The 26,837-nt window shown below is 48.7% G+C and overlaps 1 protein-coding gene across 1 annotated transcript in view; it reads right to left on the bottom strand.

Moving 5' to 3' along the window:
- Positions 1–26,837, bottom strand: part of LOC144493937 (dynein axonemal heavy chain 6-like) — an 814,395-nt gene that overhangs the window by 68,077 nt on the left and 719,481 nt on the right. The window contains exons 65-67 of the mRNA XM_078213513.1: positions 20,237–20,435; positions 19,788–20,012; positions 2,322–2,437 (exon numbers count right to left, since the gene is read on the bottom strand). Coding sequence (XP_078069639.1) covers positions 2,322–2,437; positions 19,788–20,012; positions 20,237–20,435 — 540 coding nt within the window. The remainder of the gene's footprint in view (positions 1–2,321; positions 2,438–19,787; positions 20,013–20,236; positions 20,436–26,837) is intronic.

Here is a 26,837-nt window from a genome sequence, read left to right on the forward strand (position 1 = left end):
TTCTGCCATTTACAATATAATTCACACCTAAATTTGATTCTCCAAAATACATCACTCGCATTTGTCCAGATTAAATTCCATCTGCCATTTCTGTGCCCAAGTCTCCAATCTATCGATATCCTGTTGTATCCTCTGACAATCCCCGGCACTAACAGCAACTCCACCAATCTTCGTGTCATCCGCAAGCTTACTCATCAGACCCCCCACATTTTCCTCCAGACCATTTATATATACAACAAACAACAGAGGTACCAGCACTGATCCCTGCGGAACGCCACTCGCTACAGATCTCCATTCTGAAAAACATCCTTCCACCGCTACTCTCTGTCTTCTATGACCAAGCCAGTTCTGTATCCATCCAGCCAGATACCAAATGTATCTTGGTTCCATAACCATTAATACTCTTGTCTAACTGGATCTATTGACCTCAGTTTCGATACTTTTTAAACTGACCCCCAACATCAACAGCTTTTTGGGGAAAGAGTAGATTTCCACTCCCTGAAACTTGCTGGAAAGAGAGACGTGCTGACAAAGATTTTTCCCGAATCCCATGTGATTTTAGTTTTTGTACCAGTCTGCCATGTGGGACATTGCCAAACGCCTGACTAAAAAGTCCATATAAACTACATCCACAGCCCTTCCCTCAACAATTATCTTTGTCACCTCTTCAAAAAAACTCTATCAAGTTGATGAGACCGTGACCTTCCCCGTACAAAACCATGCTGCCTGTTACTAACTAGTCCATTTTCCTCCAAATGGGCATCTATCCTGTCCCTCAGTATCTTCTCCAAAAGCTTCCCCATCACAGATGTCAGGCTCACCGGCCTATAATTTGCTGGATTATCCCTGCTTCCTTTCTTAAACAACACTGGCTATTCTCCAGTCCTCTGGAACCTTGCCTGATGTCAAAGAGGATGTGAAGATATCTGTTAATGCCCCAGCTATTTCTCCCCTTGCCTCCCGCAGGAACCTGGGATTGATCCCATCCGGCCCCGGGGACTTGTCTACCTTAATGCAATTTAGCTTGCTCACAACTTCCTCCTTTGATTTACAGGCATTCTCTGGAGCATTCACACACCTATTCCTGACCTCAACATTGTCATGTCCTTCTCCTTGGTGAATATCGATACAAAATACTCATTAAGGATCTCACCACTTCCTGTGGTTCCACGCATAATTTCCCTCCATTGTCCTTGAGTGGGCCTACTCTTTCTCTTGTTACCCTCTACCCACAGGCGCCCTCAGTGGAGGCATGGTTACTATAGGGGCGGCACAGTAACAGTGGTTAGCACTGCTGCCTCACAGTACCAGGGACCTGGGTTCGATTCCCGGCTTGGGTCACTGTCTGTGTGGAGTTTGCACGTTCTCCCCGTGTCTGCGTGGGTTTCCTCCGGGTGCTCCGGTTTCCTCCCACATTCTGAAAGACGTGCTGATCAGGTGCATTGACCCGAACAGGTGCCGGACTGTGGCGACTAGAGGATTTTCACAGTAATTTCATTGCAGTGTTAATGTAAGCCTAGTTGTGACTAATGAATAATAAATAAATACTATCACTCAAGGTTCCTCACCCAAAGTGGAGAACATCCCTGTTGGGCTCAGAAACCCCTTTAAGTGCACTTTGCAGTGACAAAGCTATTTCAGTCACTCTCCTCACGTCTACGTCCAGTAATCTTTTCTGGATTATTATGTTGTTCAGTCCACACACCAATCTGGCTCTCAACATTTCATTAAGAGATTACTCAAATTTACAAGTTTTCAGCCAATTTCCGCAATCTCGCCAAAAATGCTTTCCCCCTCCTCACGGTTTGCCTTCCCCTAAATGCCGAGGTAGCTTTACCCTGAGTCCGTTCGCTACTGAAAACAAAACATATACATAAACACAAATCACTGCAGATTGTGCAAATCTGAACTTAAAACACAATGTGCTGTTAACACTCAGACATTAATGGAGGAGGGTTAAACATGACTGATCTTCACAAGTAATTAGATTTATTAGTAAATATCATAGAACCATAGAAAATTACAGCTCAGAAACAGGCCTTTTGGCCCTTCTTGTCTGTGCCGAACCATTTTATGCCTAGTCCCACTGACCTGCACTTGGACCATATCCCTCCACACCCCTCTCATCCATGAACCCGTCCAGGTTTTTCTTAAATGTTAAAAGTGCATTTACCACTTTATCCGGCATGTTTGTACTCTCTGATTTTACACTCCTAACAGTTGTGAACATCTTGCCACAGCTTGTTACACCCTTTTCCAATCACTCATCCTTCATCAATTACATCCCAGTTCATCTGGGGATGAAGGAATAAAACTCTTACCAATATGAGGCACTGGAAAGCGCTCAGTAATTCCCAAGGGAAGATGGTTTCTTGATCTTGGATACTCTGCTCGGACAGACTGAGGCCAGGCTCGCTGTTGATGACTGAGTTTAAACCTATGCAACACAGGGGTGAAGATGGGAAAAGGCAGTGAGAACAGTTTACAACATTGACTCCACAGCCAGACAAATTGGTTAGGATCTCAATCATCATTCAGAGCAGCAACACACAAAGCAGATACAGCACCATCACCATGTACCAGCACCATCACCATATACACACACCATCACCGTGTACCAGCACCATCACCATATACACGCACCATCACCATGTACCAGCACCATCACCATGTACCAGCACCATCACCATATACACGCACCATCACCGTGTACCAGCACCATCACCATATACACGCACCATCACCATGTACCAGCACCATCACCATGTACCAGCACCATCACCATATACACGCACCATCACCATGTACCAGCACCATCACCTCATTGTTCCACAGGACCAGGCTGAGGAGAAGGCAGTTGGTTTGTTCACTACATTTATTTATTTATTTTAAGTTAAATTTGTGTAAAAAATTGGAGGTTTTTTTTAAAACAGGAAGTGGGCCCAGCAGGAGTCTGGGAAGGTTTTTGGAGGGTTTAAAAGTGCTTAACTTGCAGTTTTCAGCCTCATTGTTCCACAGGACCAGGCTGAGGAGAAGGCAGTTGGTTTGTTCACTACATTTATTTATTTATTTTAAGTTAAATTTGTGTAAAAAATCGGAGGTTTCTTTTAAAACAGGAAGTGGGCCCAGCAGGAGTCTGGGAAGGTTTTTGGAGGGTTTAAAAGTAGGCCGCACTTTTGAGCGGGCAGCGTCGTTAGTGGGCAGCAGAGTGAGCAGGAGGCAGAGTGAAAGCAGTAGGGCTTTGGCTCACAGGGCTTAGGCAGAAAGGGCGAGCAGGGGTGAGTTAATTCATTTTTTGCTGTTTCTACCTGGTACTGGCAAGGTATCTAGAGAGGATGGGTGTGAAGGCAGTGCAATGTTCCTCTTGCACTATGTTCGAGGTGAGGGACGATGTCAGTGTCCCTGCTGATTACACCTGTGAGAAGTGCATCCATCTGCAGCTCCTCCAAAACCGTGTAAGGGAACTGGAGCTGGAGTTGGAGGAACTTAGGATCATTAGGGATGCAGAGATGGCCATAGACAGAAGCTTCAGGGATACAGTTACTCTGAGGAATGAAAATAGATGGGTGACGGTGAGAGGGGCTGGGAAGAAGCAGTCGGTGCAGGGATCCCCTGTGGTCGTTCCCCTTAGCAATAAGTATTCCGCTTTGGATACGGTTGAGGGGGACGACATACCAGTGGTGAGCCGCAGTGAGAGGATCTCCGGCACTGAGTCCGTCCCTGTGGCTCAGGAGGGTAAGGAGGAGAGCGGGAGGGCAATAGTTATTGGGGACTCGTTAGTTAGAGGGATAGATAGGAGGTTCTGTGGCAGCAAAAGAGACTCACGGATGGTTTGTTGCCTAGCGGATGCCAGGGTCCGTGACGTCTCGGACCGTGTTTTCCGGATTCTTAAGGGGGAGGGGAAACAGTCACAAGTCGTGGTACACATTGGTACCAACGACATAGGTAAGAGAAGGGACGGGGATTTAAAACAGGAATTTCGGGAGCTGGGCTGGAAGCTGAGAGCAAAGACAAAACATGTGGTCATCTCTGGTACGTTACCGGTGCCACGTGATAGCGAGTTGAGGAACAGGGAGAGAGTGCACTTAAACATGTGGTTGCAGGGATGGTGCAGGAGGGAGGGTTTCAGATACGTGGATAATTGGAACACGTTCTGGGGAAGGTGGGACCTCTACAAACAGGACGGGGTGCACCTGAACCAGAGGGGCACCAATATCCTCGGAGGGAAATTTGCTACGGCTCTTCAGGGGGATTTAAACTAATTTGTCAGGGGAGTGGGAAAAGGAGTTGTAGTCCGGAAGTCAGTGTTGAGGGTGGTGAGATATTGGGGAAGGTATCAAGGTCAAGGGTGGGTACCGGTAGACAGGAAGATGGGTTGAAGTGTGTCTACTTCAATGCAAGGAGCATCCGGAACAAGGTGGATGAACTTGGGGCGTGGATTGCTACTTGGGACTACGATGTTGTGGCCATTACGGAGACGTGGGTAGAACAAGGACAGGAATGGTTGTTGGACGTTCCGGGGTATAGATGTTTCAGTAAGTGTAGGGAAGCTGGTAAAAGAGGTGGAGGAGTAGCATTGTTAATCAAGGATAGTTTAACGGCTGCGGAAAAGCACTTTGAGGGGGATATGCACACTGAGGTAATATGGGCTGCAGTTAGAAACAGGAAAGGAGCGGTCACATTGCTAGGAGTTTACTATAGGCCCCCAAATAGTAATAGAGATGTGGAGGAAGAAATTGCTAAGCAGATTATGGATACGTGTGGGGGTCACAGGGTAGTTGTCATGGGGGACTTTAACTTTCCAAATATTGATTGGAACCTTTGTAGGTCGAATAGTTTGGATGGGGCACTTTTTGTGCAGTGTGTGCAGGAGGGTTTCCTGACACAATATGTGGATAGGCCGACAAGGGGTGAGGCCACATTGGATTTGGTACTGGGAAATGAACCGGGCCAAGTGTTAGATTTGGTTGTGGGAGAGAACTTTGGAGATAGTGACCACAATTCGGTGTCTTTTGTTATTGCAATGGAGAGGGATAGGGCCGGACGGCAGGGCAAGGCTTACAATTGGGGGAGAGGTAATTATGATGCGATTAGGCAAGAATTAGGGGGCATAAGATGGGAACAGAAACTGTCAGGGAAAGGCACTGATGAAAAGTGGAACTTTTTCAAGGAACAAATACTGGGTGTCCTTGATAGGTATGTCCCTGTCAGGCAGGGAGGAAATGGCCGAGTGAGGGAACCGTGGTTCACAAAAGAGGTGGAATGTCTTGTGAAAAGGAAGAGGGAAGCTTATGTAGGGATGAGGAAACAAGGTTCAGATGGCTCGATTGAGGGTTACAAGTTAGCAAGGAATGAGCTGAAAAAGGGGCTGAGGAGAGCTAGGAGGGGACATGAGGAGTCCTTGGCGGGTCGGATCAAGGAAAACCCCAAGGCTTTTTACTCTTATGTGAGGAATAAAAGAATGACCAGGGTGAGGTTAGGGCCGGTCAAGGACAGTGGTGGGAACTTGTGTATGGAATCAGTAGAGATAGGCGAGGTGATGAATGAATACTTTTCTTCAGTGTTCACCAAGGAGAGGGGCCATGTTTTTCAGGAAGAGAAGGTGTTACAGGCTAATAGGCTGGAGGAAATAGATGTTCGGAGGGAGGATGTATTGGCAGTTTTGAATAAACTGAAGGTCGATAAGTCCCCTGGGCCTGATGAAATGTATCCTAGGATTCTTTGGGAGGCGAGGGATGAGATTGCAGAGCCTTTGGCTTTGATCTTTGGGTCCTCGCTGTCCACGGGGATGGTGCCAGAGGACTGGAGAGTGGCGAATGTTGTTCCTCTGTTTAAGAAAGGGAATAGAAATGACCCTGGTAATTATAGACCGGTTAGTCTGACTTCGGTGGTTGGTAAATTGATGGAAAAGGTCCTTAGGGATGGGATTTACGACCATTTAGAAAGATGCGGATTAATCCGGGATAGTCAGCACGGATTTGTGAAGGGCAAATCGTGCCTCACAAATTTGATAGAATTTTTTGAGGAGGTAACTAGGTGTGTTGATGAAGGTAGGGCGGTTGATGTCATATACATGGATTTTAGTAAGGCGTTTGATAAGGTCCCCCATGGTCGGCTTATGATGAAAGTAAGGAGGTGTGGGATAGAGGGAAAGTTGGCCGATTGGATAGGTAACTGGCTATCTGATCGAAGACAGAGGGTGGTGGTGGATGGAAAATTTTCGGACTGGAGGCAGGTTGCTAGCGGAGTGCCGCAGGGATCGGTGCTTGGTCCTCTGCTCTTTGTGATTTTTATTAATGACTTAGAGGAGGGGGCTGAAGGGTGGATCAGTAAATTTGCTGATGACACCAAGATTGGTGGAGTAGTGGATGAGGTGGAGGGCTGTTGTAGGCTGCAAAGAGACATAGATAGGATGCAAAGCTGGGCTGAAAAATGGCAAAAGGAGTTTAACCCTGATAAATGTGAGGTGATTCATTTTGGTAGGACTAATTTAAATGTGGATTACAGGGTCAAAGGTAGGGTTCTGAAGACTGTGGAGGAACAGAGAGATCTTGGGGTCCATATCCACAGATCTCTAAAGGTTGCCACTCAAGTGGATAGAGCTGTGAAGAAGGCATATAGTGTGTTAGCTTTTATTAACAGGGGGTTGGAGTTTAAGAGCCGTGGGGTTATGCTGCAACTGTACAGGACCTTGGTGAGACCGCATTTGGAATATTGCGTGCAGTTCTGGTCACCTCACTATAAGAAGGATGTGGAAGCGCTGGAAAGAGTGCAGAGGAGATTTACCAGGATGCTGCCTGGTTTGGAGTGTCGGTCTTATGAGGAAAGGTTGAGGGAGCTGGGGCTATTCTCTCTGGAGCGGAGGAGATTGAGGGGAGACTTAATAGAGGTTTATAAAATGATGAAGGGGATAGATCGAGTGAACGTTCAAAGACTATATCCTCGGGTGGATGGAGCTATTACAAGGGGGCATAACTATAGGGTTCATGGTGGGAGATATAGGAAGGATATCAGAGGTAGGTTCTTCACGCAGAGAGTGGTTGGGGTGTGGAATGGACTGCCTGCAGTGATAGTGGAGTCAGACACTTTAGGAACATTTAAGCGGTTATTGGATAGGCACATGGAGCACACCAGGATGGTAGGGAGTGGGATAGCTTGATCTTGGTTTCAGATGAAGGTCGGCACAACATCGTGGGCCGAAGGGCCTGTTCTGTGCTGTAATGTTCTATGTTCTATGTTCTATCACCGTGTACCAGCACCATCACCATATACCAGCACCATCTCCATATACCAGCACCATCACCGTGTACCAGCACCATCACCATATACCTGCACCATTGTCGTGCACCAGCACCATTTACCAGCACCATCAGCATGTACCAGCACCATCATCGTGTACCAGCACCATCACCTTATCCCAGCACCATTGCTGCATACCAGCACCATTGCCGTGTACCAGCACCATCACCATATACCAGCACCATCACCATATACCAGCACCATTACTGTGTACCAGCACCATCGCTCTTTACCAGCACCATTACCACATACTGGCACAATCATCGTGTACCAGCACCATTGCCGTGTACCAGCACCATCGCCGTGTACCAGCACCATCACCGTGTACCAGCACCATCACCATATACCAGCACCATCATTGTGTACCAGCACCATCACCGTGTACCAGCACGCTCACCGTGTACCAGCACCATCACCGTGTACCAGCACGCTCACCGTGTACCAGCACCATAACTGTGTACCAGCACGCTCACCGTGTACCAGCACCATAACTGTGTACCAGCACCATCACCGTGTACCAGCACCATCACCGTGTACAAGCACCATCACCGTGTACCAGCACCATCACCGTGTACCAGCACGCTCACCGTGTACCAGCACCATAACAGTGTACCAGCACCATCACCATACACCAGCATCATCACGGTGTACCAGCACCATCACGGTGTACCAGCACCATCACCATATACGAGCACCATCACGGTGTACCAGCACCATCGCTCTTTACCAGCACCATCACCATATACCAGCACCATCGCAATATAGCAGCACCATTACTGTGTACCAGCACCATCACCGTGTACCAGCACCATCACCGTGTACCAGCACCATCACCGTGTGCCAGCACCATCACCGTGTGCCAGCACCATCACCGTGTGCCAGCACCATCACCATATACCAGCACCATCACCGTGTACCAGCACCATCACCGTGTACCAGCACCATCACCGTGTGCCAGCACCATCACCGTGTACCAGCACCATCGCCATATACCAGCACCATCGCAATATAGCAGCACCATTACTGTGTACCAGCACCATCACCGTGTACAAAGAACAAAGAACAAAGAACAATACAGCACAGGAACAGGCCCTTCGGCCCTCCAAGCCCGCGCCGCTCCCTGGTCCAAACTAGACCATTCTTTTGTATCCCTCCATTCCCACTCCGTTCATGTGGCTACCTAGATAAGTCTTAAACATTCCCAGTGTGTCCGCCTCCACCACCTTGCCTGGCAGCGCATTCCAGGCTCCCACCACCCTCTGTGTAAAATATGTCCTTCTGATATCTGTGTTAAACCTCCCCCACCTTCACCTTGAACCTATGACCCCTCGTGAACGTCACCACCAACCTGGGAAAAAGCTTCCCACCGTTCACCCTATCTATGCCTTTCATAATTTTATACACCTCTATTAGGTCACCCCTCATCCTCCATCTTTCCAGTGAGAACAACCCCAGTTTACCCAATCTCTCCTCATAACTAAGCCCTTCCATACCAGGCAACATTCTGGTAAACCTCCTCTGCACTCTCTCCAAAGCCTCCACGTCCTTCTGGTAGTGTGGCGACCAGAACTGGATGCAGTATTCCAAATGCGGCCGAACCAACGTTCTATACAACCGCAACATCAGACCCCAACTTTTATACTCTATGCCCCGTCCTATAAAGGCAAGCATGCCATATGCCTTATTCACTACCTTCTCCACCTGTGACGTCACCTTCAAGGATCTGTGGACTTGCACACCCAGGTCCCTCTGCGTATCTACACCCTTTATGGTTCTGCCATTTATCGTATAGCTCCCCCCTACGTTAGTTCTACCAAAATGCATCACTTCGCATTTATCTGGATTGAACTCCATCTGCCATTTCTTTGCCCAAATTTCCAGCCTATTTATATCCTTCTGTAGCCTCTGACAATGTTCCTCCTATCTGCAAGTCCAGCCATTTTCGTGTCGTCCGCAAACTTACTGATCACCCCAGTTACACCTTCTTCCAGATCGTTTATATAAATCACAAACAGCAGAGGTCCCAATACAGAGCCCTGCGGAACACCACTAGTCACAGGCATCCAGCCGGAAAAAGACCCTTCCACTACCACCCTCTGTCTTCTGTGACCAAGCCAGTTTTCCACCCATCTAGCCACCTCCCCCTTTATCCCATGAGATCCAACCTTTTGCACCAGCCTACCATGAGGGACTTTGTCAAACGCTTTACTAAAGTCCACATAGACGACATCCACGGCCCTTCCCTTGTCAACCATTCTAGTCACTTCTTCAAAAAGCTCCACCAGGTTAGTGAGGCATGACCTCCCTCTCACAAAACCATGCTATCGTTAATGAGCTTATTCCTTTCTAAATGCGCATACATCCTATCTCTAAGAATCCTCTCCAACAACTTCCCTACCACGGACGTCAAGCTCACCGGCCTATAATTACCCGGGTTATCCTTCCTACCCTTCTTAAATAACGGGACCACATTAGCTATCCTCCAATCCTCTGGGACCTCACCTGTGTCCAGTGATGAGACAAGATGGTGCTGGTACACACCATATACCAGCACACTCTCCATATACCAGCACACTCTCCATATACCGCACACATTCCATAAACTGCACATACTCCATATTCCAGCACACACACCATATACCAGCACCATCAGGATGAGGATGAGAAAGGGGATGTAATAACTGGAAATGAGAAAATGGCTGAGGCATTGAACAGGTATTTTGTGTCGGTCTTCACAGTGGAAGACACAAATAACATGCCAAAAATTGATGACAGGAAGGCTATGGCAGGTGAGGACCTAGAAACTTATCATTATCACGAAAGAGATAGTGTTGGGCAAGTTAATGGGGCTAAAGGTAGGCAAGTCTCCTGGTCCTGATGGAATGCATCCCAGGGTACTAAAAGAGATGGCGGGAGAAATTGCAAATGCACTAGTGGTAATTTACCAAAATTCGCTGGACTCTGGGGTGGTTCCTGCAGATTGGAAAACAGCAAATGTGATGCCACTGTTTAAAAAAGGAGGGAGACAAAAGGCAGGTAACTATAGGCCGGTTAGCTTAACATCTGTAGTAGGGAAAATGCTTGAGTCTATCATCAAGGCAGAAATAGCGAGACATCTGGATATAAATTGTCCCATTGATAAGACGCAGCATGGGTTCATGAAGGGCAGGTCATGTTTGACTAATTTGGTGGAATTTTTGGGAACATTACATGTGCAGTGGACAATGGGGAACCTGTGGATGTGGTGTATCTGGATTTCCAGAAGGCGTTTGACAAGGTGCCGCACCAAAGACTGCTGCATCAGATAAAGGTGCACGGTGTTACGGGTAATGTATTAGCATGGATAGAGGATTGGTTAACTAACAGAAAGCAAAGAGTGGGGGTAAATGGGTGTTTTTCTGGTTGGCGATCAGTGACTAGTGGTGTGCCTCAGGGACCAGTGTTGGGACCGCAATTGTTTACGATTTACATAGATGATTTGGAGTTGGGGACCAAGTGTAGTGTGTCAAAATTCACAGATGACACTAAAATGAGTGGCAGAACAAAGTGTGCAGAGGACGCTGAAAGTCTGCAAAGGGAAATAGATAGTCTAAGTGAGTCTGGCAGATGGAGTACAATGTTGGTTAATGTGAGGTCATCTATTTTGGTAGGAATAACAGCAAAATGGACTATTATTTAAATGGTAAAGAATTGCAGCATGCTGCTGTGCAGAGGGACCTGGGTGTCTTTGTGCAGGAATCTCAAGGAGTTGGTTTGCAGGTGCAGCAGGTAATTAATAGAGTCATAGAGGTTTACAGCATGGAAACAGGCCCATCGGCCCAACTTGTCCATGGCGTCCCTTTTTTTTTTCAAAACCCCTCGGCTAATCCCAATTGCCCGCATTTGGCCCATATCCCTCTATACCCATCTTACCCATGTAACTATCTAAATGCTTTTTAAAATATAAAATTGTACCCTTTTCTACTACTACCTCTGGCAGCTTGTTCCAGACACTCACCACTCTCTGAAAAAATTGCCCCTCTGGACACTTTTGTATCTCTCCCCTCTCACCTTAAACCTATGCCCTCTAGTTTTAGACTCCCCTACCTTTGGGAAAAGATATTGACTATCTACCTTATCTATGCCCCTCATTATTTTATAGACCTCTATAAGGTCACCCCTCAGCCTCCTACGCTCCAGAGAAAAAAGTCCCAGTCTATCCAGCCTCTCCTTATAACTCAATCCATCAAGTCCCGGTAGCATCCTAGTAAATCTTTTCTGCACTCTTTCCAGTTTAATAATATATTTTCTGAAATAGGATGACCAGAATTGCACACAGTATTCCAAGTGTGGCCTTACCAATGTCTTATACAATTTTAACAAGACATTCTGTGGTAATATAAACAGGGCCTAGTTTTAAGGCTGATAAAAATTGGATATCCTAAATTAAAGAATTGGGCATATTAAAATCAAACCCAGTCAAACCTCGGGCAGGCCAATTGTACAATACACAAACATGTCTGCGCCTGATCCATTAACCACCCATCAAAGGTCGTTACACTCGACTGATACTTAGCAGGAGATCATTGCACCCCATTGAAATGCACCGGCCTATTGTGAGAAGCCCAGATCGGGCCAGACTTTCTGTCACCGAAAGTTCCTGCAGTTACATGTAAGCAACAGCACGGAGATGGACACCTGGGGGCGGACCCTGGTGTCCTGTCAGGCAGACATCAAGAAACCCACTGGGTATTGGAACCCCCTCCTGGGACCTCATTGACTGAAAGCCAGAGAAGTTTCTGGAAAGGCAAGTAGGCAGGGGGATAAAGGGACACATTTTCAGACACACCAGCAGCCAAGACTTGACGAGGGAGACGACCTTGACCATTCGGAAGACTGACCAGAGAAGGAAGGAAGGAAGAAGCTGCCATCGAGACTCACCTTTGTGACGACGGACCAGAGGGACTCAGAGAATCGAGCCTGCAGTTTAACCAAACCATCTTGCGGGTAGTGTACTTGAATCTGGGGTATCCTCTTGTTTTATGTGGGTAATTTAAGGGTTAATAGTGTTATTATTAATAAACTTGTTGAACCTTTACTTGTGTTTGTCCTTTGTCCATCTTGCAAATAAGGGCACCGGGGTAAAACCTTGTAGTAAGCAAACTGGTCGAAAGTATCTGAGAATTAACAGGTACAACAATTCCAACTCCTGTATTCAATATTCTGACCAATGAAACCAAGCATGCCGAATGCCTTCTTCACCACTCTGTCCACCTGTGACTCCACTTCCAAGGAGCTATGAACATGTACCCCTTGATCTCTTTGTTCTGTAACTCTCCCCAATGCCCTACCATTAACTGAGTAAGTCCTGCCCTGGTTCAATCTACCAAAATGCATCACCTCGCATTTATCTAAATTAAACTCCATCTGCCATTCGTCAGCCCACTGGCCCAATTGATCAAGATCCTGTTGCAATTGGAGATAACTTTCTTCACTTTTCACTATGCCACCAATCTTGGTGTCATCTGCAAACTTACTAACCATGCCTCCTATATTCTCATCCAAATCATTAATATGACAAATAACAGTGGGCCCAGCACTGATCCCTGAGGCACACCGCTGGTCACAGGCCTCCAGTTTGAAAAACAACTCTCTACAACCACCCTCTGGCTTCTGTCAAGAAGCCAATTTTGTATCCATTTAGATACCTCACCCTGGATTCCGTGAGATTTAACTTTATGCAACAACCTACCATGCGGTACCTTGTCAAAGGCCTTGCTGAAGTCCATGTAGACAACATCAACTGTACTGCCCTCATCTACCTTCTTGAAGCTCCTTCAAAAAACTCAATTAAATTTGTGAGACATGATTTTCCACTCACAAAGCCATGCTGACTGTCCCTAATCAGTCCTTGCGTCTCTAAATGCCTGTAGATCCTGTCTCTCAAAATACCTTCCAACAATTTACCCACCACAGATGTGAGGCTCACCGGCCTGTAGTTCCCAGGCTTTTCCCTGCAGCCCTTTTTAAACAAAGGCACAACATTTGCCACTCTCCAATCTTCAGGCACCTCACCCGTGACTATCGATGATTCAAATATGTCGGCTAGGGGACCCGCAATTTCCTCCCTGGCCTCCCACAACGTCCTGGATATACTTCATCAGGTCCCGCAGATTTATCTACCTTGATGCGCTTTAAGACTTCCAGCACCTCCTTCTCTGTAATATGTACACTCCACAAGACATCACTATTTATTTCTCCAAGTTCCCTATCATCCATGCTTTTCTCAACAGTAAATACTGATGAGAAATATTCATTTAGGATCTCACCCATCTCTTGTGGATCCGCACATAGATGACCTTGTTGATCCTTAAGAGGCCGTACTCTCTCCCTTGTTACTCTTTTGCCCTTTATGTATTTGTAGAAGCTCTTTGGATTCTCCTTTGCCTGATCTGCCAATACAAGTTCGCGTCCCCTTTTTGCCCTCCTGATTTCTCTCTTAACTCTACTCCTACACCCCCTATACTCTTCAAGGGATTCACTTGATCCCAGCTGCCTATGCATGTCATGTGCCTCCTTCTTCTTCTTGACCAGGGCCTCAATATCCCGAGTCATCCAGGGTTCACTACTTCTGCCAGCCTTGCCCTTCACTCCAAGAGGAATGTGTTTACCCTGAACCCTGGTTAACACACTTTTGAAAGCATGCCACTTACCAGACATCCCTTTGCCTTCCCACAGACTCCCCCAATTAACTTTTGAAAGTTCCTGCCTGATACCATCAAAATTGGCCTTGCCCCAATTTAGAATTTGAACTTTTGGGCCAGACCTATCATTCTCCACAGCTATCTTAAAACTAATAGAATTATGGTCACTGGTCCCAAAGTGATCCCTCACTAACACTTCTGACACCCGCCCTTCCTTATTTCCCAAGAGGAGGTCAAGTTTTGCCCCCTCTCTAGTTGGGCCATCCACACACTGAATGAGAAATTCCTCCTGAATACACTCAACAAATTTCTCTCCATCCAACCCTCTAATACTATGGCTGTCCCAGTCAATGTTGGGAAAATTAAAATCTCCGTCTATTACCACCCTATTTTTCTTGGAGCTATCTGTAATCTCCTTACATATTTGCCCCTCAATTTCCCGCTGACTATTTGGGGGCCTGTCGTACAACCCTATCAAAGTGATTTCCCCCTTCTTATTTCTCAGTTCTACCCATATAGACTCAGTGGCCAAACCCTCGGATATATCCCCTCTCAGTACGGCCGTGATGTTTTCCCTAATCAAAAGTGCAACTCCCCCTCCTCTCTTACCTCCTGTTCTATCTTTCCTATAGCATGTGTACCCTGGAACATTGAGCTGTCCCTCCCTTAGCCATGTTTCAGTAATTGCTATAATATCTCAGTCCCATGTACCCATCCATGCCCTGAGTTCATCTGCCTTGCCCGTCAGGCCTCTTGCATTGAAATAAATGCAGTTTAATCTGGACTTCCCTTGCTCTGTCTTGCTTTTGCCTGATCTGTCTGGTACTAGGATTACTGACACTGCCTTTACTAATTAATGTGCTCTCTTTAACTTCTGTGCTGTCTTCAAACTTCTCTTCTGTCTCCCTACTGCTTTGGATCCCACCCCCCTGACAAACTAGTTTAAACCTTCCCGAGTGGCTCTCGCAAATCTCCCCGCCAGGATGTTAGTCCCCGTCCAGTTCAGGTGTAACCTGTCCCTCTTGAACAGGTCACCCCTTCCCCAGAAAAGATCCCAATGATCCAAAAACTAAATCCCTGCCCCAGCTCTCAAGCCAGGCATTCATCTGCCTAATCCTCCTGTTCATACTCTCACTAGCACGTGGCACCGGTAGTAGTCCTGAAATTACTACCTTCGAGGTCCTGCACTTTAGCCTTCTGCCTAACTCTCTATATTCACATTTCAGGACCTCATCCCTTTTCCTACCTATGTCGTTGGTACCAATATGTACAACGACCTCTGGCTGCTCACCCTCCCCCTTAAGAATGTCCTGCAATCGCTCAGAGATGTCCTTGACCCTGACACCAGCGAGGCAACACACCATCCTGGAGTCTCGATTGCGGCCACAGAAACGCCTGTCTGTGCCTCTAACTAGCGAGTCCCCTATTACTACTGCTCGCTTGCTCTTTGCCCGACCCTGTCCCACAGCAGAACCAGCTGTGGTGTCACAGGAGGCTCGGCTGCTGCTGGTATCCCCCCCCTGACAGGTTATCCCCCTCAATAGCATCCAAAATGGTATACCTGTTGGAAAGGGGAATAGCCACAGGAGACTCCTGCACTACCTGCCTGCCTCTCCTGGCGGTCACCCATCTACCTGACTGAACCTGTGGTGTGACAACCACCCTGTAACTAGTGTCTATCACACTCTCTGCCTCCTGTATGCTCAGTAAGAAGTCTCACAACACCAGGTTAAAGTCCAACAGGTTTATTTGGTAGCAAATACCATAAGCTTTCGGAGCACTGCTCCTTCATCAGATGGAGTGGATATCTGTTCTCAGACAGTGCACAGACACAGAAATCAAGTTACAGAATACTAATTAGAATGCGAATCTCTACAGCCAGCCAGGTCTTAAAGGTACAGACAATGTGGGTGGAGGGAGCATTCAACACAGGTTAAAGAGATGTGTATTGTCTCCAGACAGAACAGCGAGTGAGATTCTGCAAGACCAGGGGGAAAGCTGTGGGGGTTACTGATAATGTGACATAAATCCAACATCCCGGTTTAAGCGTTCTCCAAGGCGGCCTTCACGACACACGACAGCGCAGAGTTGCTGAGCAGAAACTGATAGCCAAGTTCCGCACACATGAGGACGACCTAAACCGGGATGTTGGATTTATGTCACATTATCAGTAACCCCCACAGCTTTCCCCCTGGTCTTGCAGAATTTCACTAGCTGTTCTGTCTGGAGACAATACTCATCTCTTTAACCTGTGTTGAATGCTCCCTCCACCCACATCGTCTGTACCTTTAAGACCTGGCTGGTTGTAGAGATTCGCATTCTAATTAGTATTCTGTAACTTGATTTCTGTGTCTCTGTGCACTGTTTGAGAGCAGATTTCCACTCCATCTGACGAAGGAGCAGTGCTCCGAAGGCTTATGGTATTTGCTACCAAATAAACCTGTTGGACTTTAACCTGGTGTTGTGAGACTTCTTACTGTGTTCACCCCAGTCCAACGCCGGCATCTCCACATCGTGTACGCTCCGCAGTGCATCCACTTGCCGCTCCAACCGAACAATTAAGAAGCAAATGGAATTTTGTCCTTCATTGCTAGAGGGATGGAGTTTAAAAAGAGCGAGGTTATGTTGCAGCTGTATAAGGTGCTGGTGAGGCCACACCTGGAGTACTGTGTACAGTTTTGGTCTCCTTACTTGAGAAAGGATATACTGGCACTGGAGGGGGTGCAGAGGAGATTCACTAGGTTGATTCCGGAGTTGAGAGGGTTGGCTTATGAGGAGAGACTGTGTAGACTGAGGCTATACTCATTGGAATTCAGAAGAATGAGGGGAGATCTTATAGAAACATATAAGATTATGAAGGGAATAGATAAGATAGAAGCAGGGAAGTTGTTTCCACTGGCGGGTGAAACTAGAACTAGGGGGCATAGCCTCAAAATAAGGGGAAGCAGATTTAGGACTGAGTTGAGGAGGAACTTCTTCACACAAAGGGTTGTGAATCTGTGGAATTCCCTGCCCAGTGAAGCAGTTGAGGCTACCTCATTGAATGTTTTTAAGGCAAGGATGGATACATTTTTGAACAGTAAAGGAATTAAGGGTTATGGTGAGCGGGCGGGTAAGTGGAGCTGAGTCCACAAAAAGATCAGCCATGATCTTACTGAATGGCAGAGCAGGCTCGAGGGGCCAGATGGCCTACTCCTGCTCCTAGTTCTTATGTTCTTATCACCATATACCAGCACACAAACCATATACCAGCACACAGTCCGTATACCAGCACACAGTCCGTATACCAGCACACAGTCCGTATTCCAGCACACACCATATACCAGCACCATCACCATATACCAAAACACAGTCCGTATACTAGCACACACACCATATACTAGCACCATCACCATGTACCAGCACACACTCCATAGACCAGCACCATCACCATATACTGCACACATTCCATATACCAGCACACAATCCATGTACCAGCACACACTCCATTTACTGTGTGCAATCAATACACCAGCACATCTCCACATACCAGCACACACACCATACACTACACACACTCCATATACCTCACACACTATATACCAGCACATGCTCCATATACTGCACAATCCATATCCCGCACACACTCCATATACCAGCACACAGAACAAATACCAGCACATGCTACATATACCGCACACTCCATATACCGCACACACTCCATATACATACACGCCATATACCGCACACACTCCATATACTGCACACACTCCATATACCGCACACACTCCATGTACCGCACACGCTCCATGTACCGCACATTCCATATACCAGCGCACACACCATATACCAGCACTCATTCCAATTTCCTGCAGGAAGACATTGAGTGGTGGGCAAACCTGGAAACTGGGCCAGTGAGAATAATAGAATCCCCACAGAGCAGAACCAGGCCATTCGGCCTGATAAGAACAAAGAACAAAGAACACTGCAGCACAGGAAGAGGCCCTTTGGCCCTCCAAGCCTGCGCTGATCATGATGCCTGTCTAAACTAAAACTGTAGGCTCTTATGGAGTCCGTATCCTTCCATTCCCATCCTATTCATGTATTCGTCTAGTTGCCCCTTAAATTCCGCTCTCGTACCTGCTCCCAACACTTGCCCGGGCAGCGTGTCCCAGACATTCACCACCCTCTGTGTAAAAAAACTTACCTCGCACATCTCCTCTAAACTTTTTCCCACATACCTTAAACCTGTGTCCCCTCATACTTGACTTTTCTACCCGAGGAAAGAGCATCTGACTATCCACTCTGTCCATGCCACTCATTGTCTTGTAAACCTCTATCAGGTCACCCCTCAACCTTCATTGTTCCAGTGAGAACAAACCGAGTTTATCCAACCTCATAGCTAATACCCTCCAGACCAGGCAACATTCTGGTAAACCTCTTCTGTACCCTCTCCAAAGCATCCACATCCTTCTGGTAGTGTGGCGACCAGAACTGGACACAATATTCTAAATGAGGCCCAACTATGTTTCTGTACAGTTGCAGCATGACCTGCCAAGTTTTATACTCAATGCCCCGACAGATGCAGGCAAGCATGCCGTATGCCTTCTTGACTACCTTATCCACTGTGTTGCCACTTTCAGTGATTGATGGACATATACGCCCAGATCTCTCTGCCTGTCAATACTCCTAAGGGTTCTACCATTTACTGTATAATTCCTACATGCATTGGAACTTCCAAAATGTATTATCTCACACTTGTCCGGACTAAACTCCACCTGCCATTTCTCCACCCAAGTCTCCAATTGGTTATATCTTGCTGTATCCTCTGACAATCCTCTTCACTATCTGCAACTCCACCAATTTTTGTGTCGTCTGCAAACTTACTAATCAGACCAGCTACATTTTCCTCCAAATCATTTATATATACTACGAACAACAAAGGTTCCAGAACTGATCCCTGTGGAACACCACTAGTCACAGCCTTCCATTCAGAAAAGCACCCCCCTACTGCTACCCTCTGTCTTCTGTGGCCAAATCTGCACCGCCTCTCGAACAGAGCATCCCACCCAGACCTTAACCCCACAACCCCATGGATCCTCCCCACCAACCCCCACAACCATGACACTAAGGGGTAATTTAGCACGGCCAATCCACCTAACCTTCACATCTTTGGACTGTAGGAGGAAACCGGAGCACCAGGAGGAAGCCCACACAGACACAGGGAGAACATGTAAACTCCACACAGACAGTGACCTGAGGCTGGTATTGATCCTGGATCCTTGGTGCTGTGAGGCAGCAGTGCTAGCCCACTGTGCCACTATGTCACCCATCCCTCTTTCCCTCCTTTTGCACCCTCTCCATGACCTGCCCGGCTTCCACATCGCTATCTCTGATTTGGGCTTCCCGAACAACCAAAGTTCCCTCACTCTTCTCCCCCCTCTCTCCATCCCCAATCTGGGCACCCTGCAGCCCAGATCGGAGGATGGAGGGAGGGAAGGAGGAGGGAGAGGGGAGCTAACCTGGGCTCCCCCCATACCCACTTTGGCCAGAATGTGGATAACCTTGGCTCCACTGACACCAGCGGGGGCAGGCTAGAGGATGGCAGGAAGACCCCCAGAAAATCCTGACCCTCCCATCTGTGAACCCATTGGCGGTTAGCAGATAAATTCTGCTGTAGATATGTCAGCAGCAGAGTTCAGATCATAACCCAGTCTCATCAATGGAGAATCTTGATGAGGAGAAATTGGAATGAATGATCGCAGTGTTGAAGGGGAGGCTAATACAGAGCTCAAGACAGGATCATCTGGTAGCTTTACATTGTACCTGGTCTTGACTCCATCCCCAGCAGATAGAAAGGCCTTTTCAGGAAATTATAAAGATCCTCTGCCTTCAGGAAGGCTTCCCACTGGATGGGGTATGTGTTCATCGATTTGCAGAGCAACGCGAAGGACTTGATATGAGTGTTGATGTACAGACACCGCTTCCACATAACTTCTGTCATCCACTGAACATTTGGACTCTGTTCCAACCAAGTGTCAAATTTGGAACCTGCAGAATAAACAGTTAAAACCTCCTTAAATAAGAATAATGTGGTTCTCTACACTTACACTTTCCTAACTGTTATTGGGGCTTGAATTTCAGTGTTAACTATCACCAGAGAGACAAAGTACAAATGATTGATTCTAACTGTGATCCTGCATCCTCAGAGAATGGGGGATGAAGCCTAAATTCTACAGCCTTGTTAAATGTCTTATTTCAGAAATAATGCATACCCTGCTTCTCCAGGGGCTCCTTGCCGTCTCCTACATTTGCCAGTATGTTAATGTTCAGGAAGGTCTGCCACTCAGCCTCAGGGAGGAATCCCATTATGTTGAGTTCATCTTTGTCAGCCTGGCTTGTTCGCATGATGCTGCTACACAGCATGAAGGAGAAGCAGAGCTGGTGTTGTGTGAACAGTGCGTACCATACCAGCTGAGGAAAGAAGCAGACATTACACGTCACTGAACTGCCCCGAAACACGAAGCATTCTCCCAGAACATAGGACGTAGAAACAATACAGCACAAACAGGCCCTTCGGCCCACAAGTTGTGCCGGTCATGTCCCTACCTACCGAGGCTTATATATAGGCTTACCTGTAACCCTCAATCCTATTAAGTCCCATGTACTCATCCAGAAGTCTCTTAAAAGACCCTATCGAGTTTGCCTCCACCACCACTGACGGCAGCCGATTCCACTCACCCACCACCCTCTGAGTGAAAAACTTACCCCTGACATCTCCTCTGTACCTACTCCCCAGCACCTTAAACGCGTATCCTCTCGTAGCAGCCATTTCAGCCCTGGGAAAAAGCCTCCGAGAATCCACCCGATCTATACCTCTCAACATCTTGTACACCTCTATCAGGTCACCTCTCATCCTTCGTCTCTCCAAGGAGAAAAGACCGAGCTCCCTCAACCTACCCTCATATGGCATGCCAACCAATCCAGGCAACATCCTTGTAAATCGCCTCTGCACCCTTTCAATCTTTTCCACATCCTTCCTGTAATGAGGCGACCAGAACTGAGCACATTACTCCAAGTGGGGTCTGACGAGGGTCTTATAAAGCTGCATCATTATCTCCCAACTCCTAAACTCAATCCCTCGATTGATGAAGGCCAGCACACCATACGCCTTCTTAACCACCTCCTCTACCTGCGAGGCCGATTTAAGAGTCCTATGGACTCGGTCCCCAAGGTCCTTCTGATCCTCTACACTGCTACGAGTCTTACCCTTGATATTATACTCCTTCATCCCATTTGACCTGCCAAAATGGACCACTACACATTTATCCGGGTTGAAGTCCATCTGCCACTTCTCCGCCCAGTCTTGCATCCTATCTATGTCACGCTGCAGCTTCTGACATCCCTCCAACCTATCCACAACACCACCAACCTTCGTGTCGTCGGCAAACTTACCAACCCATCCCTCCACTTCCTCATCCAGGCCATTTATGAAAATGACAAACAGCAAGGGTCCCAGAACAGATCCACTGGTGACCGACCTCCATTCAGAAAAAGACCCATCTACAACCACTCTCTGCCTTCTGCAGGCAAGCCAGTTCTGGATCCACAAGGCAACAGCCCCTTGGATCCCATGCCCTCTCACTTTCTCGAGAAGTCTTGCATGGGGGACCTTATCGAATGCCTTGCTGAAGTCCATGTAAACCACATCTACCGCTTTCCCTTCGTCAATGTGTTTAGTCACATTTTCAAAGAACTCCACCAGGCTCGTAAGGCACGATTTGCCTTTGACAAAGCCGTGCTGGCTACTTTTGAGCATACTAAACTTCTCTAAATGTTTATAAATCCTGTCCCTCAGGATCTTCTCCATGAACTTACCAACCACTGAGGTTAGACTCACCGGTCGGTAATTTCCTGGGCTATCCCTATTCCCTTTCTTGAATATAGGAACGACATCCGCAATCCTCCAGAACCTCTCCCGTCTCCATCGACGACGCAAAGATCATCGCCAGAGGCTCTGCAATCTCTTCCCTCGCCTCCCACAGTAACCTGGGGTACATCCCATCCGGTCCCGGCGACTTATCTATCTTGATGCTATTCAAAATTTCCAACACATCCTCTTAATGTCCACATACTCAATCTTTTCAGTCCGCCTCAATCCTGTAGTACAACCACCCAGGTCTTTTTCCACCGTGAATACCGAGGTAAAGTATTCATTAAGCACCTCTGCTATTTCTTCCGGTTCTGTACAGACTTTCTCACCTTCACATTTTATAGGTCCTATTCCTTCACATCTCATCCTTTCACTCTTCACATATTTATAGAACGCCTTAGGGTTCTCCTTAATCTTACCTGCCAGGACCTTCTCGTGACCCCTTCTGGCTCTCCTAATTTCTTTCTAAGTCCCTTCCTACAAGCCATATACTCATCCAGATCCCTAATTCATTGCCGAGCTCTCTGAACCTTTTGTACGCTTTCCTTTTCTTTTTGACTAGGTTCAGCGCAGCTTTCGTGCACCACGGTTCCCGTAACCTACCAAAACCTCCCTGTCTCATCGGAACGTTGTCATGCAGAACTCCAGACAAACATTCCTTGAAAATGTGCCACCTTACTTCGGTACTTTTCCTCGAGAATACCTCCTTCCAATTTACGCCTCTAATCTCCTGCCTGATGGCTTCATATTTCCCCTTACTCCAGATAAACACTTTCCTAGCATGCCTGATCCTATCTCTTTCCAATGCTAGCGTAAAGGAGATAGAGTTATGATCACTATCCCCAAGATGCTCCCCCACTGAGAGATCCGACACCTGTCCAGGCTCATTAGCCAGTACCAGGTCGAGTACAGCCTCTCCTCTTGTAGGCTTGTCCACATGCTGTGTCAGGAAACCCTACTGAACACACCTAACGAACTCCTCCCCATCCAAACCCCTTACCCTCGGGATATTCCAATCGAAGAACAATACAGCACAGGAACAGGCCCTTTGGCCCACCAGCCTGCACCGATACACGGTTTCTATCCCTCAATTCGCCTCCCATTCCTGAGTCTATCACCTTAAATTTTACACATGCTGAAGCCTCACACCACAATGGGAGTGAATGAGAAAGGAGTTGGACCCCTGCGATTACAGAAGATCCTGACAAATGGGAAGTGGAGCAGCCTTCCTGCTCTCTGGAGCCTGCTCCACCATTCAATCTCATCATTACTGGCTTTAAACTCAGCAGCTGAACATCCACAGCGCTCTGAGGCAGAGAATTGCACAGATTCAGCATCATTTGACCAGGGAAATTTCTCCTTATCCTGAAGCTGTGACCTGCATTGCTGGTGGAAAGGGTGAATCTCTCACTCAGATATAAAGGGCACACGGATACAGGGGAGTATGTACAGGGACAACCCCCTCACTGCCTCCCCCTCACTGCCCCCCCTCACTGCCTCCACTCACTGCCCCCCCTCACTGCCTCCCCCTCATTGCCCCCCTCACTGTCTCCCCTCACTACACCCCTCACTGCCCCCCCCTCACTGCCCATCCTCATTGCCCCCCCTCACTGCCCCTCCACTCTGTCCCCCCTCACTGTCCCCCCTCACTACCCCCCGCACTGCCCCCCCTCACTGTCCCCTATCACTGCCCCCTCACTGCCCCCCCTCACTGCCCCCCCCTCACTGCCCCCCCCTCACTGCCCCCCCTCACTGCCTCCCCCTCATTGCCCCGCCTCACTGCTTCCCCCTCATTGCCCCGCCTCACTGCTTCCCCTCACTGCCCCCACTCACTGCCACCCCTCACTGCCTCCCCCTCATTGCCCCGCCTCACTACTTCCCCTCACTGCCCCCCTCACTGCCCCCCCTCACTGCCCCCACTCACTGCCACCCCTCACTGCCCCCCCTCACTGCCCCCACTCACTGCCACCCCTCACTGCCCCCCCTCACTGTCTCCCCTCACTGCACCCCTCACTGCCCCCCTCACTGCCCCCCCTCACTGCCCATCCTCGCTGCCCCTCCACTCTGTCCCCCCTCACTGCCCCCCCTCACTGCCCCCTTCTCTTCCCCCCTCACTGCCCCCCCTCTGCCACCCTCTCTGCCCCCCTCACTGCCCTCCCCCACTGCCCCCCCCTCACTGGCCCCCTCACTGCCTCACCTCACTGCCTCCCCCTCACTGCCCCCCTCACTGCCCCCCCCCTCATTGTCCCCCCCTCACTGCCCACCTCACTGTCCCCCCCTCACTGCCCCCCCTCATTGTTCCCCCTCACTGCCCCCCCCTCTGCCCCCCTCACTGCCCTCCCCCACTGCCCCCCCTCACTTCCCCCTCACTGCCTCACCTCACTGCCCCCCTCACTGTCCCCCCCTCACTGCCCTCCCCTCACTGCCCCCTCCTCACTGCGTCCCCTCACTGCCCCCCGTCACTGTCCCCCCTCACTGCCCATCCTCACTGGTCCCCCCTCACTGCCCCCCCTCACTGCCCCCCTCACTGCGCCCCTCGCTGCCCCCCTCACTGCCCCCCCTCACTGCCCCCCCTCACTGATCCCCCCTCACTGCCTCCCCCTCACTGCACCCCACTTACTGACCTCCCTCACTGCGCCCCCTCACTGTCCCTCCTCACCGCCCCCCCTCACCGTCCCCCCTCACCGCCTCCCTCACCGCCCCCCCTCACTGTCCCCCCTCACTGCCCCCCCCTCACTGCCCCCCTCACTGCCCCCCCCTCACTGCCCCCCCCTCACTGCCCCCCCTCACTGTCCCCCCTCACTGCCCCCCCTCAGGGGGGGTTCCGCAGGGCTCTGTACTGGGACCTCTGCTATTTGTGATATATATAAATGATTTGGAAGAAGGTGTAACTGGTGTAATCAGCAAGTTTGCGGATGACACGAAGATGGCTGGACTTGCGGATAGCGAAGAGCATTGTCGGGCAATACAGCAGGATATAGATAGGCTGGAAAATTGGGCGGAGAGGTGGCAGATGGAGTTTAATCTGGATAAATGCGAAGTGATGCATTTTGGAAGAAATAATGTAGGGAGGAGTTATACAATAAATGGCAGAGTCATCAGGAGTATAGAAACACAGAGGGACCTAGGTGTGCAAGTCCACAAATCCTTGAAGGTGGCAACACAGGTGGAGAAGGTGGTGAAGAAGGCATATGGTATGCTTGCCTTTATAGGACGGGGTATAGAGTATAAAAGCTGGAGTCTGATGATGCAGCTGTATAGAACGCTGGTTAGGCCACATTTGGAGTACTGCGTCCAGTTCTGGTCGCCGCACTACCAGAAGGACGTGGAGGCGTTAGAGAGAGTGCAGAGAAGGTTTACCAGGATGTTGCCTGGTATGGAGGGTCTTAGCTATGAGGAGAGATTGGGTAAACTGGGGTTGTTCTCCCTGGAAAGACGGAGAATGAGGGGAGATCTAATAGAGGTGTACAAGATTATGAAGGGTATAGATAGGGTGAACAGTAGGAAGCTTTTTCCCAGGTCGGAGGTGACGATCACGAGCTCAAGCTGAGAGGGGCGAAGTATAACTCAGATATCAGAGGGACGTTTTTTACACAGAGGGTGGTGGGGGCCTGGAATGCGCTGCCAAGTAGGGTGGTGGAGGCAGGCACGCTGACATCGTTTAAGACTTACCTGGATAGTCACATGAGCAGCCTGGGAATGGAGGGATACAAACGATTGGTCTAGTTGGACCAAGGAGCGGCACAGGCTTGGAGGGCCGAAGGGCCTGTTTCCTGTGCTGTACTGTTCTTTGTTCTTCTCACTGCCCCCCTCACTGCCCCCCCCTCACTGCCCCACCCCCACAGGTTTCCCCTCAACCTCCGTCGCTCCAGTGAGAACAAACCAAGTTTCTCCAACCTCTCCTCATAGCTAATGCCCTCCATACCAGGCAACATCCAGGTAAATCTTTTCTGTGCCCTCTCCAAAGCCTCCACATCCTTCTGGTAGTGTGGCGACCAGAATTGAACACTCTATTCCAAGTGAGGTCTAACTAAGGTTTTATAAAGCTGCAACATGACTTGCCAATTTTTAAACTCAATGCCCCGGCTGATGAAGGCCAGCATGCCGCCTGCCTTCTTGACTACCTTCTCCACCTGCATTGCCACTTTCAGTGGAGTGGGAGAATCTCGCAGCTGGGCGTGTGCGGGATTCACGCATGCATTCCCGTCGCGCGCGCAACTCCCAGCACAGGATTCCCGGCGCCATCAGATCTGTGCTGGAAACCGGTGGGAAGACAAGTAAGTAATTTAAATCTTCATTTAAATCTAATTTGAATGTAATTAGCAGGCCCGAGACTGAATTCTCCAGGCCCGCTAGCGTCTCCCATCCTGCCTGAGTGTTTCACTCCAGCGGGGAGTACACTAGCTCCCCACATTCGGGGAACTAGCAACCCGACTCCACTGGAGTGAAGACAGGGGGGCAATTGGGCCCATAACTATTTAAAAATTAATAGAACTATGGTCACTGGTCCCAAAGTGGTCCCCACCATCACCTCAGCCCTATTTCCCAAGAGTAGGTCAAACTTTGCCCTTTTCCGAGTAGGACCCTCCACATACTGCCTGAGGAAACTTTTTAGAACACGCTTAACAAATCCCACCCCATCTAAGCCCTTAACACTATGGCAGTCCCAGTCTATGTTAGGAAAATAAAAATGCTCAACTATGACAACCCTATTACTTCTGCAAATCTCCCCAACTTCCTTGCATATTTGTTCTTCTAATTCCAGTTGACTATTTGGGGGCCATAGTACAATCCCAATAAGGTCACCATCTCCTTCTTATTTCTTAGTTCCACCCACAAAGCCTCTCTGGATGATCCTTTAGTTATTTCATTTCTGACGACTGCCGTGATGCTCCCCTTAATCAAAAATCTTCCCTCCACCTCTGTCTTGCCTAAAGCCCCTG

This window comes from Mustelus asterias, chromosome 5 (genome assembly GCF_964213995.1).
Source record: "Mustelus asterias chromosome 5, sMusAst1.hap1.1, whole genome shotgun sequence".
Lineage (NCBI taxonomy): Eukaryota > Metazoa > Chordata > Chondrichthyes > Carcharhiniformes > Triakidae > Mustelus > Mustelus asterias.